The following is a 15,585-nucleotide window of genomic DNA, read 5'->3' as shown; positions in this document are numbered from 1 at the left end:
CCTAATGCCCCACGCCTGGCTGCCTCCAGTTACATCCGCCCGTGGGCCGGTGGGTGCTCCGTGGGCGGGTGCCCCAGAGGCCGCCGTGCCGTACCGTGCCACGCCGTAACGGCGGGCGGGGATGCTACTGCCGCCGCCGGCTCCCCCGCCCGCCCCGCTCCACCGCGGCAGCCGCGCCAGACGCAGCGCGGCTCGGAACGCGCAAGGAACCTCCCGTAACTGCCGCGGCCCGGGCAGCCCCTCGCCGCGCCATGGCCCGGAACCGCCGGGAGAGGAGCAGTTGGGGTAGGTGGCGGTGGAGGAGAATCCCGCGGTGGAAGGAGGGAGGGAAGGAAGGCAGCGAAACCGGGCGGGGCGGGTCACGAACAAAGCCGGGCCTGCGGCGGCCCGCGGCCCATTCCCCTCTCCACAGCGGGGCGGGGGGCGCGCTCAGCCCCGCCCGGGCCCGGGCCGCCGGGGCGGGGCGGGGCGGTGGCGCTGCCCTGCGGACGGGGGACTTGAGGCGGAAGGGCCGAGGCGGGGGGTCGGCAATCCCAGGAGGGGCTTGAGGGGCCTATGGGGGCGGAGGGCCGGCCACTCGTTGCTCCTTTCGTGGGGCTACACTGGCGTCTTTTACCCCTTCTTGCTTCTCCCCATCCTTTCGGGGGTCTGGAGCCAGGGCAGGGGTACCCAGCACCCCAGCCCAAACTCCTTTGGCCGGGATGGGGGAGGCACCGCTGGCTTGTCACCGCCCTCGGCCCTGCGACCCACACGGGGTTGAGCACCCTCGGCAGCCTCCCCTGGCCTCCGTCCGGCTCTGATACCCCTCGCCCTGTCACTGCTGTTCGCACAGCGCTTGCCCTCAGCTGCGGTGAGGAATAGGGTTGTCATCTCAGCCACCACCCCACCTCGGCTGAGCAGCAGGGCTTCTGCTCACGCCACCTTCTCCATCAGACGGAGCCATCGGCCATCCCCAAGCTTCTCCTTTGGTGGGTTTTTGATATTTCTGGAGGCTGTAGGATTTTATTGGTGGGTCAGACCCTCCAGCAGAGAGGGGCCTTTTTAAATACAGCTTCTTCCCTACCCCACGGGAGCTGGTGGCAGTATCACTGTGCTGCTGAGGAGGAGGAAGTTCTGCATCATCTTCCTGAAAAGCTTCCCATCTCTTTCAGCCTGTGGCAGGCCTGGATCCACGAGTCAGTTCCACTTCCCCAGTGGCACCAAAACTGGTCCCACAGGTGGGCTGCACCAAGCAAGGAAGAGGCTTTTGGTGCCTTTTACCTTGTGTGTGGCCAGGGCCATGGCCAAGCCTTCTTCATTCAGAGTATCACTTTGCCACCTTCCACTAACGTGCTGCCCATTTTGTAGAAAATCAGGTTTTATACAGCCATTTGCTGTTATTTGAGGCTGCAGAGGAGCCTAATTTGTCATTTCACCTCAGCTGTATTCTGTGTGAACTGGCTCATTGCAGTATCCCTATTTCATCAGGCAGAGCAGGTGAGCTGAGCTCTGATGTTTAGATACACAAATTACATTGTAATTTGTGTAGATGAGTGCAGTATTTCCCATGATAATGATTAAACAGTTCAGGGACATGCTTGTGGAAGTGTTTGGATAATGGGAGCGTGTGCTTTGAACAAATGGAGGGGGGTTGGTGGTCTCCTTTTGCAAGAGAGGGAGGATTAAATGAGCAATGCTTGCTTGATCGTGCCGTTTTTAACTGTGACTCTAGACGAAGGTCGGTAGACCCTTGGGTAAACTGGAGGGAAAACTTCCCAGTGAATATGCTGACATTCTCAGCTTTGTCTCACAGAGCTGTCAGCCCTGTCTCTGTCTGTGTGTTGAGTATTGCACACACGTACACATACAGATGCTTTCCCTTCAGATCTTGATAGCATGAGAAGAACACACAAATGATGCCAGAAGGGATATAAATGGAGGAAACATCATCTTGGAAAGAGTAGCCTTGGTCCTGCAGGGCAGTTAGACACATTCCTCAGTCTAAACACCGTACTAGAGTGAAATGTGATGTGTCATTGATCTGATGAGCTCCACCTTAGAATCTCTGTTAAGTTTTGCAAGAATCTGGAATGATCCATGGATCCAAGTGGATCTCTGTGAGAGCCTTCAGCTGCAAGCCATCCACAGATCAAAATCATAACCTGTCTTTCCACTACCTGAAGGAGGCCCACAAGAAAGCCAGGAAGGGACTTTTTACAAGGGCTTGTAGTGATAGGATGAGAGGGGATGGATTTAACCTCAAGGAGGGTAGATTTAGAATGGATATTAGAAAGAAATTCTTTACAGTGAGGGTGGTCAGACATTGAAACAGGTTGCCCAGGGAGGTAATGGATGCTCCCTCCCCAGAAGTGTTCAAGGCCAGGGTGGATGAGGCCTCGAGCCTCATCCTGGTCCAGTGGAAGGTGTCCTTGCCTATGGCAGGGGGCTTGGAACTAAATGATCTCTAATGTCCCTTCCAAGCCAAACCATTCTGTGAATTCCACAGATGTTCAGCCTATTCCTAGAAGGCTTTCTTAGCAGTTTTCCAGGCTGGTTGATATTGCAAGTGATCAGCTAGAGAGCAAAATGCCTTATTTTTTACTAGGAACACCCTCCACCTCCCCCCCACCCCCATCCACTTCAATAAAAGTGCATTTATACAACAGGACCTCATTGCCCTGAAAGATGTTCTTACATCCAGTGACTGCAGTATTGTTTGGTGACATCAGGCCATGGGGTGACCCTTCCATTTTTTAGCCTGGCAAAGAGGGCTTTTACTCAAAACTAAGGCAGAAAGTCCTCGCTGTGTGCTAAAAATGGACTTGTGGGTTATTAAAAATATTATTCTATTTTGAAATGGATCAGACTTTGTCCTAGTTACTCCCTGGTTGGTCGGACCTGAAAAGAGGCAATTGCTTAGTGCAACCTTTCTCTTCCTTTGTTTCATAAAAATAATTTGCTTTTTAAAAGACCACAAAGCAAATTAGGGGGAGTGAGTGTGCAGCACCCAGAAAAAATTGCCTCTGGTCAGCTACTAAAGCTGGGTTGCCATCACAAATACACATCCCCAGGAGCCTGCGGAGGGCTGTGTAATGCATCCAGCGTAGGATTTAGCCCTGGGCAGAAGGTCACCATAAGGCTGAGCTTCATTTAAGCTTCTCATACTGTATGTGCTGGGTGATGCATAGACCTCACCTCTGCTGCTGGTTGCTGGGTGAATGGGTGAGGGAGCTCCAGATGTATCATTATTTGGTAAGAGTAGGGGATTAGAACTTGATGATCCTTAAGGTCCCTTCCAACTTAAGCCATTCTGTGATTCTATGGATAGAGATGTAATCATAAAAGAGCCATTGAAGGTTGGACTCAATGATCTTGGAGGTCTCTTTCAACTGAAAAAGTTCTATGATTCCATATTCCTACGATTCTATGATTCTATCTCTGTTCCCAGTCACTCCTTTAAACAGCATAGACTGGAACAAATGGTATGAAACCTCTTCATGTTTCCCATCATGGCCCATGTTGCAATCAGAATGACCCACTCATCAAGAATTCAGTTTCAAAAGCATGCAAGGGATTACAGAGGTTAAATATATACCTCTGGGTCAGGATTTGCAAGCTGGATGTCAGATTTAAGAGAGCTCTTAAAGAGGCTGATTGCCAGGAAGGTCTGAGCAACTCTTTGGGGGAGAAGAAACTCCCTTCCAGCACAAATCAGGATGAGATCATCAATGTCACTCCTCCAGGCTGCACAGCAATGGGTTAAACTGGAAAGAAAATGATGGTTTTGGTAGTTTTTTGTTGTTTTTTTTTTTTTTTTTTAACTAATGGAGCTAACATCCTTTCTGTTTGTCATTTGTTTTCTGACCTTTTATGGTGGATTTGCACATTCCACTTCCTGGCATTTCTTTGTGGTTCTGAGTGAATGCTGGGAACCTCCCGAAGAGTGAAAGCTGAGATGTTTCAGTTAGGCAGGACTTTACACAAAAAGCCACTAGCTATGAAAAGATTTATAACCAAATTAGTAACTTGCAAATGAGGAAAGAAAATGTAGTGTTGGGAGTTGAGAGCTAGAGACACTGCAAGCTAGAGACCCAAAGTGCTAAAAGTGTTTCTCGGTCTTTGTGCCTCCAGTTTAGAGGCAGCAGCAACTTGAGTTTTGTGCCTCTGTTTTTGAGCAGTGTGGTCTGATCCATTACAAGATGAACAAGAGCAAGACCAGCCTGCCTTTCCCCTTTTAGGAGAAGAACTAAGATGCCTTGACCCTCCTAGCAGTGGTGACATGGTGCCCTTATCATTCTTCATGTTGTGTCTGAATCAGAAGAGGCTTTGCTGCTGTCTGGCTGCCTGATTAATGGAAGGAAGAAGCAGTGTGTGGAGCTGGCTGTGTCTTGCTGAATTTTCTGTGCCAAGCCCCTGGGTGAGAAACGGCACATGTAAAAATTGTTTAGGGCCTAAGTGATGTTCACAGGCAGCAGGCCTTATGTTAACTTCTCTGCACCCTCAACCGGAACCTTGTCCAGAAGGGGAGTGAGTCTGGTGCAGGTATCATCATGCTGTGGGAGGCACAAGATGTCCCATGGATCACCCTTGAATGGCACTTCAGTCTAGAGAGACCCCAGCTCCTTTGTTCCTGCCAAAACCATTCAACATTTGCTATCTGTTGAAGGAAGGTTGAGTGTTAGGGCAGTAAAAACTGAACGCAAATTTCCCAGGTGAGATGGAGGCTCATGCACTCTGCCAAGTGAGGAAAACACATTTAAAGCACTCTATGTGCACAAACATTTTCTCCCAGGTGTTACTACCTTTCATGCTATATCCTAGGATTTCTTGGCACATTTACCAAACTTTGTTTTCAGCAATTTTAACAAATAAAGGGTAAAAATAATTTCATGTCAGAAACGAGGGAGGCTGGTTGCTGAAAAACAGAGCAGAAAATGTGTGCTGGAGGAGAAAGTGAGAGTTTTGGGGACATCTTGAAAAGTGCTTTTCAGTCATATCACACCCCAGTCTGGCTGGGCTTACATGTGGGTAAGCAAGCAAACATAGTGTTTGTACCTGAGAAATACATAAAGGCCTTTTGGTCATGCTCTCTTTGGATGAACACAAATGGGAGGAAGGTTCTCTCTGAGAGCTGCCCACCTTGCCTTTGAGTCAACTCATCCTGTCACACAAATTGGCATGGAGGTAGCCATGTAGCTGTCTAATGTGACCTCAAACTTCACAGAATCACAGCGTGGTGGGGGTTGGAAGGGACCTCTGGAGATCATCTAGTCCAAACCTCCTGGTAAAGCAGGATTCTCCCACAGCAGGTTGCACAGGATCACAATGTCCAGGAGGTTTTAGAATCTCTCCAGAAAGGGAGACTCTGCAACCTATCTGGGCAGCCTGCTCCAGGGCTCCAGCACCCTCCCAGGAAAGAAGTTTTCCTTCATGTTCATTTGGAACCTCCTGAGTTCCACTTTGTGCCTGTGAAGAAAAGGAGGCTGAGGGGAAACCTTATCACTCTCTACAACTATCTGAAGGGAAGCAGTCATGAAGTGGCTGTTGGTCTCTTCTCACAAGTAACCAGTGATACAGCAAGAGGGAATGGCCTCAGGCTGCACCAGGAGAGGTTTAGGCTGGACATTAGGATTTTTTTTTTTTTTTCACTGAAGGGTTGTCAGCCATTGGAACAGGCTGCCCAGGGAGGTCATTCAGTCACCATCTCTGAATGTGTTTAAAAGCGATGTGGATGTGGTGCACTGAGCAATGGCTCAGTGGTGGACTTGGTAGGGTAGGGTTAGTGCTTGGACTTGATGATCTTGAAGATCTGTTCCAAACTAAGTGGTTCCACGTTCCAACCTATATGATTCTGGTTTGCCCATTGTCCTATCACTGCAGCACCACTGCAAAGGGTCTGGCCCCATCCTCTTGTCCCCCACCTGTTAGCTCTTGCTGAGTGTTGAGAAGTTCACCTCTCAGGGTGCTCTTCTCCAGGCTAAACAGCCCCAGGTCTCTCAGCCTTTCCTCTTCACAGAGATGCTCCTGAAAAAACTTCTACAAGAGCTTCTGTTCTTCCTGAGGCAGTTGTATGCCTGTGTCTCTGAAGCATGCTAACAATGATCTCAGCCTGGAATGTCACAGCAGTAGGCATTGCTGCTGTTCCAGAGCCAGCTGAGGCACTGCAGCTCCATGTAAGTGGTAGTAGATGTCATCACTCCAAAGTTTCACGCTGGACTTTGGCATGTGAGGTGTATCTGCTGTACCAGACAGGTTTGGTGGCTGGTGATCATCTGGGCTCTTATTTCTGTCAGCAGTCTTTTACGCATGAAGATCCCAAACCACTCATGTTATCAGCTTAATCATTCATCTCCTCCTTTCCTCTGCCAAAGGAAAAGGGGCTGAGTTGGCCACGCTCTCAAGCGTGGCTCTCTGAAGCTGCTGTGCTGCCAGCTGGATGACTCAGGGCTGGCGGGAAGGAGGTGCACTCCACATCTTACCACTGCCCCAAAAAACGCATGGTCACCAAGCCTGGCAGGCAGAGCCACCACGCTGCTTGGCTCCCTGCTGTGAGCACCTTGGGGTGCAGAGGAGTGGGGTGCTCCCCAGGAGTTTGTGGGAGAGCAGATTGCACTGAAGAGTAGAAGAGCTCACCCAGCCTGGGATGTCAAAACAAGACCCAAGTGACTACCAAGCATGGCCTTTTACCTGCTGTACTTGCTTGCTGAAGGACAGAGCTAAGTTTGACCACGACCATGACAGTGTTCTTCACCTGTTGCTAACCAAAGCCCTGCAGCTTGCTGGGTGGAGATGTTCATTATGGGCTGTGTCTCTTATCTGTCATTTCCACAGATATCAAGAGCCTTCTTTGCATCTTGGTTTATGGCAAAGCTGTGATTGCATATGGACGTCCGTTTTGGGGAGGTGTAAGTGCCATTGTGACCAAGAAGGCAAATGGCCTCTTCAGGTGCATTAAGAAGAGTATGGCAAGTAGGTCGAGGGAGGTTCTCCCCAATCTCTACTCTGCCCTAGTGAGGCCATACCTGTAATATTGTGTCCAGTTCTGGGCTCCCCAGTTCAAGAAGGACAGGTAAATGCTGGAGAGGTTACAGAAAAGATGCTGAGGGGACTGGAACATCTCTCTTCTGAGGAAAGAATGAGAGAATTGGGTTTTTTAATCTGGAGAAGAGCATACTGAGGGACAATCTCATCAATGCTGATCAATACTCAAAGGGTATGTGTCAGGAGGGTGGGACCGGTCTATTTTCAGTGGTGCCCAGTGACAGGACAAGGGGTGATGGGCACAAACTTGAACATAAGAAGTTGCATGTAAACATGAGGAGGAGCTTCTTTAAGAGTGATGGAGCACTGGAACAGGCTGCCCAGAGAGCTGGTGGAGTCTCCATCTCTGCAGACATTGAACATATGCTTAGGTGTGTTCCTGTGTGACCTTCTCTATATGAATCTGCCTTGGCAGGGGGTTAGACTTGATCCTCAGAGGTCCTTTCCAACCCCTTCCAGTCTGTGACTCTGTCATTATGTGAAGTGAATTTTCCACTTGGGCACGAGAAGGTCTGGCTCTGCCTTCTCTTTCACTGCTGGCTTGCCCAGACCACCGTCCCCAGGCATAAGAAAGCACAGAGCAAGGCTGAGGGAGAAGTGCCACTGCAGGGGTGCATGGTGGCTCTGGCTAGTGAGTGCTGCTGATAGCTAGAGCCTGGAAGTTGTCCACCCTGGGTCTGGGGGTCCTCTAATTCCAGGGTGGCATCACAAATCCCAGCAGAGGCAGGGTTGCGTGGCTCAGTGACAGTTGTGCCCTGGGTGTAAGATACAGAAAGGGGAGGTGAACATGTGTGTGGTTAAATACAGCTCAGGAGGCTTTCTGGCCATCAGAGAGTGGGACACAGCCAAATTGCAGAGCAGTGGTGGGTAGGAGAGGGCTTTACCCAGCCAGGCTTCCCTGCTTTGTCCTCTCAGAGCCTCTCTCCTGGGAGCACCTCCAACTCAACCCTTTATGGCAGCCCCATGCTGAGGGAATTTGCTAACTAAGAGATGTCAAGGCCAGGCTCCTGCAGCAGCCTGAATATTTTGGGCTGCAGCTGTGCCCTGCTGTGCATCCTTCGTACAGGATCAATACAGCTTCTTGTTCTCCAACCTCCCCTCTGCCCTGGCTGGCTCCTGGGTGTGCTTTGCTTCACTGCTTTTTTTTTCCTTTCCCTCATTAGCTGGAGCTGAGCTCTGCGCAAGCCTGTCTGGGAGAGGAGAGGGTGTTTGGTGCATGCTCAAAGCCACCCTGCCTTTCCCAGCCTCTTTGCTGGTGATCCTTGGCTGGTTGTCATGTGGCAGAGGTGGTTCAGCATGAACAGAGGGAGCAGAACTCATGTCACAGCAGCAGCCACACTTAATGCAGTAAGTGTAAGGGAGACAGCAGCTTGCACAGAGATGGCTTTCTTTGCCAGTGCTCTTTCTGAAGGGCAGATAAGCTTCCTGGAAGCTGAAGCTCTCTGGAGAATGTGCAGAGGGATCAAGCCTGACTGGAAGGTCTGTTCAGAGCTTGGCTCGTGGTATAGCTAGTGGCACTGTGACATGTTTGTAATGTAAACAGCCGAGGTAGGACACAGCTCCAGCAGGATCTGTGCCACTATCACTGCCGATCAAATTAATCCCCACAAGGCTGCTGGTAAGAAACTGAGCCCCTTCCACACAGGGATACTCCATTCTGTTCCATTAAGGGACTAGAACATCTCTGTCATGAGGAAAGGCTGAGAGACCTGGGGCTGTTTAGCCTGGAGCAGACAAGGCTGAGAGGGGATCTGATCAGCGTTTATACAAAACATTAAGGGTGGGAGGCAAGAAGATGGCAACAGACACTTTTCAGTGGTACCCAGTGACAGGACAAGGAAAGTTCTGCCTCAACATGATGAAAACTTTCTTTGTTGTGAGGGTGCTGGAGCCCTGGATTAGGCTCTCCATAGAGGTTGTGGAGTCTCCTTCTCTGGAGAGATTCCAAACCCACCTGCATGCATTCCTGTGCAACTTGCTCCGGGTGAACATGCTTGAAAAGGAGTCTACAAAAAGCCAGGGAGGGACATTTTACAAGGACTTGTAGTGATGGGACAAGAGGGAATGGTTGAAGCTTGAGGAGTGGAGATTTAGACTGGGTGTTAGGAAGAAATTCTTTACAGAGAGTGTGGTGAGACACTAGGACAGGTTGTCCAGGGAGGTCGTGGATTCACCCTCCCTGGAGGTGTTCAGAACCAGGTTGGATGGAGCCTTGATCAGTCTGGTCTAGTGGAAGGTGTCCCTGCACATGGCATGGGGGTTGGAACTAGATGACCTTGAAGTTCCCGATCCAACTCAAACCATTCTATGAATCTATAAATCAGTGAATCTCCAGAGGTCCCTTCCAACCTGCACCATGCAGGGATTGTGGGATTGCAGGGAGAGAACAAGTTAAAGCTTCCCATCAAACCTCTCTTTTATCTCCTTGCTGTTTTTCCATGCAGTAACTTGGATTGAATACCCTCAAACATCTCTGTGTTTTGAATATTTTGAATATTTGAATACATAGAATCACCAAGTTGTTTTGGTTGGAAAAGACTTGTAAGATCATGGAGTCTAACCACTGACCTAACACCACCATGGCCATTAAATGACATCTCTGTATTTTAGGGAAGGGGATTGAGGCCCAGGCTGCTGCTTCTGCCCTTCATGTGCAGTGCTTGGATAGACAGAGCCCCTGGAGTCCAGGCGAGCAGAATACAGGATTGGTAAATTGTTTTCAGGCCTGGTTAGGAGGCTTTGTTTTTGCACAGGTGATAGGTGAGGCCTGCATTTCGTTCTCTGGAATGAAATGTATTTATTGTGCAAACTCATTTAAAGGAAAAAGCTGACTTTATTAGTTGGTCTCTGGGAAGCAGTCAGCATTTCTCTGACCTGTTCTTCCGTAGCTAAAGAAGAACAGGCTTCAGCAAGCACTTGCCAAAGGTGTGTTGCATAATTAGTGACATGTAATTTATCTCATTCATTTTTCTGGAGAAGCTTAAATGAGTTAGACAGTGGCTGTCAGTCTCTGCACAGGCACAACATGAAATAATGCTGATTTAATTTAATTTTAACCCTAAAGAAGGCCCAGAGCAGTTGAAGAATGATGTTTTTTTTTTCTTTAGACTAATAACGTGAGCTGGAAGTGCTGCTGTATTATGGGGCTCTCTATGTGAGTTGAACCATTTTCTTGCTGCGTTCTGACAGCCCAGTAAATGTGAACGCAAATTCTGCTCTCTTTCACCTTTCCACTTTGAATCACCATATGGAAAAGAGACATGGATTCCAGCCTGCTTTAGAGCCATGGAAATGAGCTGTTATGAAATGGGGAAGAGGAACTGTACACTGGCCATCGCTGGATGAGCAGCTGGAGAATTGACGTAATTGCCAGGCGCCGGGAGAAAGCCTGACAGAGAGGAGGAGTCAAGTCAGAAAATGAGTGAAACAAGTGTGTTTAGGAAAGCTGAGGGCTCCTTCCTTTCCTTTTTGGCCAGATGATGTTGTGCCCTTGCCAGGTACAACTTCCTTTCAAAGCAGATATCTAATTTATGCCAGAAAGGCCAACTGATTGCCAACACTGTGCAGCCATCTTATAAAATCATCTCTGGCTCTCCAGTGTGGCTGATAATTTCCTAAACAGAACATGGAAGTTTTGCCACATGGAAATAAATATGAAAGATAGTTTTGTCTGAAGATGGTAGACCTGAAAGTAGCAAAGGTAACAGGGCTGCAATTAGTTCAGAGACATGCTTAACATAGTGGCTTTTCTCCTGAGAGTTCCATTGAACTAGGAAACCAAACATATCCTGCCCGTAACACTTTGTATTTAGCCCCTGTGTGGTGCAAACAGGCTGGCTTTCCCGGTGTTCCAGTGGTAGAAGCAAGGATCTCCCCTAGGAGGCCACAGCTGATCTGGATTGTTACTTTTGTCTGCAGATATTCTCCCAAAATCACAGAATCCCAGCATGGTGCGGGTTGGAAGGGACCTCTGAAGATCATCCAGTCCAACCCCCCTTCTAAAGCAGGGGCATCCACAGCAGCTTGAGCAGGATCACAATGTCCAGGTGGCTTTGGAATCTCTCCAGAGAAGGAGACTCCACAACTGCTCTGGGCATCCTGCACAGCAAAGAAGTAATTCCTCGTGTTCACATGGAATCTCCTGGATTCCAGTCTGTGCCCATTGTCCTTTGTCCTATCACTGGGCATCATGGAAAAGAATCTGTCCCCATCATCTTGTCCTCCACCCTTCAGATATTGATCATCATTGAGAAGATCCCCTCTCAGCCATCTCCAGTCTAAACAGCCCCTGCTCTCTCAGCCTTGTGTCTGTCAGTATCTGCTAAAAAAATGTGCTTCTTACAGATTGGATATTTTGAAAGGACAGCACAATATCTCCTCCTCTGCACTGGTTGTTGCTTTTTCCAGCAGCTGAGCTGGAGGGAGAGGAAGACGTGGGAGATCCCATCCAGGCACCAGCAGCAGCAGAGGAGGGATCTGGCACCAACTGTCCCTCAGATAGCAGGATGGGAGGGACATTCCTCAGTTCATGGTGCTTGGATCCTTGACCAGGATCCTTGACCAGGACTGCCTGAGCTGGCGGCATCCATGCTGCCATTTCCCAGCGCTTGAAGCCCACAGACAGCAGGGTTTGTGCCCATCTTGGTACCCAGCTAGGTGATCTGTGAGCAGCTCTCATTACTGCTACTGTGGGGTGAGTAAAATGCTTGTCCCCTCACCTTCTGTGTGCCCAGAGGTGGGACTTCTCTGGTCTGAGGAGGTGGCACAGCTATTTCACCTGCACCCCCGCAGGCTTGACTAGAGTCCAAAATGTTTTGATTTAATTTGATTTACACATTTTTTCCTGCCTCTGCCATGAGTCACATCCTATACAAGGATCCCTCCACTGTCCTTTCTGTGCAGCTGTAAAAGGAAAAAAAAAATGGACTCAGCTTGAGCAGGGCATTAGGAAACACCGCAGGAGAAGAAATGGTCCCTGTCCTAGACTTTCTATGGCACTGGCAGCATGGCACCGCTCAAAAAGCCCACAGGAGCCTGTGGCCCTTTGGCACCTGGCCACACTTACATGTTGAGAAGATCTCAGTGCTGGGGGTGGTGTTTGGTGTGTGCAGCAAGAGGATTGACTGCTCTCAGAGGCTTTCATTTTCCAAGTCATTTGGCGATGCGTGCCTAGATCACGGGTCCATGTGTTTGAAATAGGAAGGCTTTTCTTCCCTCTGGAGGCTCCTAAGTGTTGACACAGAGCAGAGGTTGGTGTTTGAAGAGAGTTTGGTGCTGCTGATCCCTGGCTGCTGAAGTCTGATGGAGAATCCAGCTTTTCAGAGGCTTTGGGACTTTTGTTTTGTTAAAAAAAAACCCTCCAAGCATCAGGAAGAAAAGACCTTTGTCTTTCCACTGGGAGGAAAGAAAGCTCATAGTATATGTCCAAGAGGCACCAGCAATCCCCTAGCAACCAGGCTTAATGATCCTGATATTTCATTGCAGGATCATAGGAAATCAGAAACTGACACAAAAGCACTGCTGTTATTGCACAGATGAAGTTTCTGCCGGAGGCTTCCTTACAAAGAGGCCCAGAATGGGCAAACTCTTTTTCCTCTTGGTATTTCTGTCTTGCCTTTTAGCCTGTGCACACACAGCACACAGTTCTTGTACTTTGAAGCTGCTGGGACTGGCTGAAAAAGGGTTCCCCAAGGTCAGGGTCTTAAACAGAGACTGAGGAGATTTAACTTGAGGCTACCAAGTTTGGAAAGTTACAGCCTGAGCCAAGGAACCTGTAGCAGTGTGGAGGAAGTTTCCATCACACGTTCCCTTCCCTGCCAGTGAGGAGATTTCACGTGACTGTAGGTGATCTGACTGGCACCGTTAATCATCTTCAGCATCTCTTTCCTGTGCTGGGAAGTTTGAACTCAAGGAAAGGAAAACTACTGGAGCTCATCCTGCTCTCTGCAAACCACAGGACTGCAGTGTCACTGGATGGAAGGTCTTAAAAGGCTTCCATCTCCTGTAGTGCAGCAGGTACACAAAGCATCCCAAATGGACTGTGAGGCTGCTAAGAGCCTCATCTGCCTTGCTCTGCTCAAGCTAACCGAGTCCAGTTATTTCTCCTTTTACAGCTGCACAGAAAGGACAGAGGAGGGATCCTTGTATATGATGTGAGTCATGGCAGAGGCTGGAGAGAATGTGTAAATCCAATCACATCAAAACATTTCTGACTCCAGTCAAGCCACCAGGGGCGCAGGTGAAGGAGCTGTGCCACCTCATGTGGGAGCGTGGATGCAGTGACCAAATGCTGGGTCCCTGCCTGTCGGTTCCAAAGGCTCCTCCTGCAGGATCTTGTTGATTCTCCCCTGTCCCAAAGGGGAGATGAGACCTTCTTGTAAGGCTGTATGAACACTATACAGCTTATGCAGCACTCACCTTGGTGTGCTCCACAGGGAACCTTGCCATTTCCAACTGGAAAAGCGAGCAGGGCCTGTGCTTTCTGTGTGTTTTCCAATTAGGAGTAAAGAAGTGGCTTTTATGAGGCAGACAGGTATATTCATGGTCTGGTTCCTGCTGGGGCTGGCTTGGGGCTGCCCATGGATGAGGTTGATGTCAGAAGTGGCAGATTACACTTAGAGCATTAGTGCAGGCTGCAAATGGAGCAGGGCTCTGCTGTTGCTACAGAAACAGCACAGGATGCATAAAGGCAGCATCCTTTGATGGAACATGAGGTACTTAAGACACCTCAGCATGAATGCTGCATCCCTTTTTGAGACAACCTTCAGGAAGGACCTGGTGAGGAGTGTCCAGAGGAGAATAGTTAGTTGCCTATACAATGTGGTAGGAAAGGGTGATTGAGAAGCTTGGATTTCTCTTTCCTAGCAGAGAAAAATCTAAGGGAGGTGTTGTGGTAGTCCTGGTGTGTGTAAGAAGATATTGCAGGCAGGGAATGATCTGTTCTCCATGTCTGCTCTTGTAGGACTAAAAATAATGGGTGTGTTTTGTCAAGGGATATTCCAGCAGGGAGTGCTTTGCCTGCAGGGAAAGAACATCTGCCTGTGGACAGATGGCCCCAAATGTCTGGACTCCATGTGATGCCTGAGCACAGGTTTGACAGACATCTGCTCTGAGTGATGCTGTTTAGGGTGGATATTTGGGCTGGCTGGCCTGTTACCATCCTGTTCAGCCCTGCTGTCTGTGATTCTGCACTTTGCAGAAGAAGGAACATAACAGAATCACAGAATGGTTTGGGTTGGAAGGGACCTCAATGATATCTAATTCCAACCTGCCTTCCATGGGCAGGAACACCTTCCACTAGACCAGGTTGCTCAAAGCCCCATCCAACCGGACCTTGAACACTTGCAAGGAGGGAACCTCCACAACTTCTCCAGGCAGCCTGTTCCAACAGCTCTTGTTTTACTTGTTCACACAGGTAGTTTTGCAGACAAGACTTACGAGTGGAGCTCAGAGGAGGAGGAGTCTGTGAGGAAGGCAGGACCAGTGCAAGTCCTTATTGTCAAAGATGACCATTCCTTTGAACTGGATGAAGCTGCACTCAACCGCATCCTCCTCTCAGAGGCTGTCAGAGATAAAGAGGTTGTGGCTGTCTCTGTTGCTGGAGCTTTTAGAAAAGGAAAATCATTCCTGATGGACTTCATGCTGCGGTACATGTACAATAAGGTATGGCTCCAGCTCAGGTGGCTTTTCTCACGGGTATGGTGCTGCTGCTCATTGCTCCCAGGTACCATCCAGGGATGAGCTGGATAGGACACTGATTTGGTGCTCTAGGAATGCTCAAGCCTCTCATTAGCATAGAATCATACAATTGTTTAGATTGAAAAAGACCTCTAAGATCATTGAGTCCAACCATCAACCTAACACCACCATGGCCATTTAACCACCAAAAAATAAAATAGAGCAGATCCTTCAACAGCACTGTGCACCAGTGGGTCTCTAGTGGACTCATAACTTTGGAGCAGACATGTTCACACTTGCTGCCCTGTAGGAAACCTCTCTGATAAGGGCTGCCCTCCTCCAGCACTGGGGTGGAGGCAGCACAGAAGAAAAGTGTAAAACCAAAGTGAGATGAGATGTCTATCAACAACTTCTGTTCCTACCTGCAGGAAGCAGTGGACTGGGTTGGAGATTACAATGAGCCTCTGACTGGTTTCTCCTGGAGAGGTGGGTCTGAGCGGGAGACGACCGGCATTCAGATATGGAGCGAGGTTTTCCTGGTGGACAAGCCTGATGGTACAAAGGTGTGTGCTTCTCTGCTGCTGGGCAGCTCATGTTTCTCCTCCAGCTTTTGTAAGACTCTTCTGCCTTGGCTTAGGTGCTGAAATGCCTGTGCAAGTTTAGAGAAGGTCTCCTGTACCTCCTCTAACTCTGGGAGTCCCAGAGTTTATTTCTCTCCTGTTGCCAGGGATCTTGAATCTGAGGACCTTGCAAACTACTCCCCTTTCCTAGAGCAGCAGCTGTAAAATGGGGTGTCCTCATTCAGAGTGGTCAAATGCAATGCAAACTGCATTTTGGGGCATCCTGAAAATTCAGCTTAGAACCAGGACTATTCGTATTCCTGGACTC

The 15,585-nt window shown here is 49.2% G+C and overlaps 1 protein-coding gene across 1 annotated transcript in view; it reads left to right on the top strand.

Moving 5' to 3' along the window:
• The first annotated feature begins 251 nt into the window (after positions 1-251).
• ATL1 (atlastin GTPase 1) overlaps positions 252-15,585 on the top strand; it is a 36,594-nt gene continuing 21,260 nt past the window's right edge. Inside the window, exons 1-3 of the mRNA XM_054400686.1 lie at positions 252-516; positions 14,435-14,682; positions 15,126-15,260. Of these exons, the coding sequence (XP_054256661.1) occupies positions 252-516; positions 14,435-14,682; positions 15,126-15,260 (648 nt within the window). The remainder of the gene's footprint in view (positions 517-14,434; positions 14,683-15,125; positions 15,261-15,585) is intronic.

This window comes from Indicator indicator, chromosome 4, assembly GCF_027791375.1.
Source record: "Indicator indicator isolate 239-I01 chromosome 4, UM_Iind_1.1, whole genome shotgun sequence".
NCBI lineage: Eukaryota > Metazoa > Chordata > Aves > Piciformes > Indicatoridae > Indicator > Indicator indicator.
Note: the sequence above shows the minus strand (reverse complement) of the source record. Positions and strands in the feature narration are given on the sequence as shown.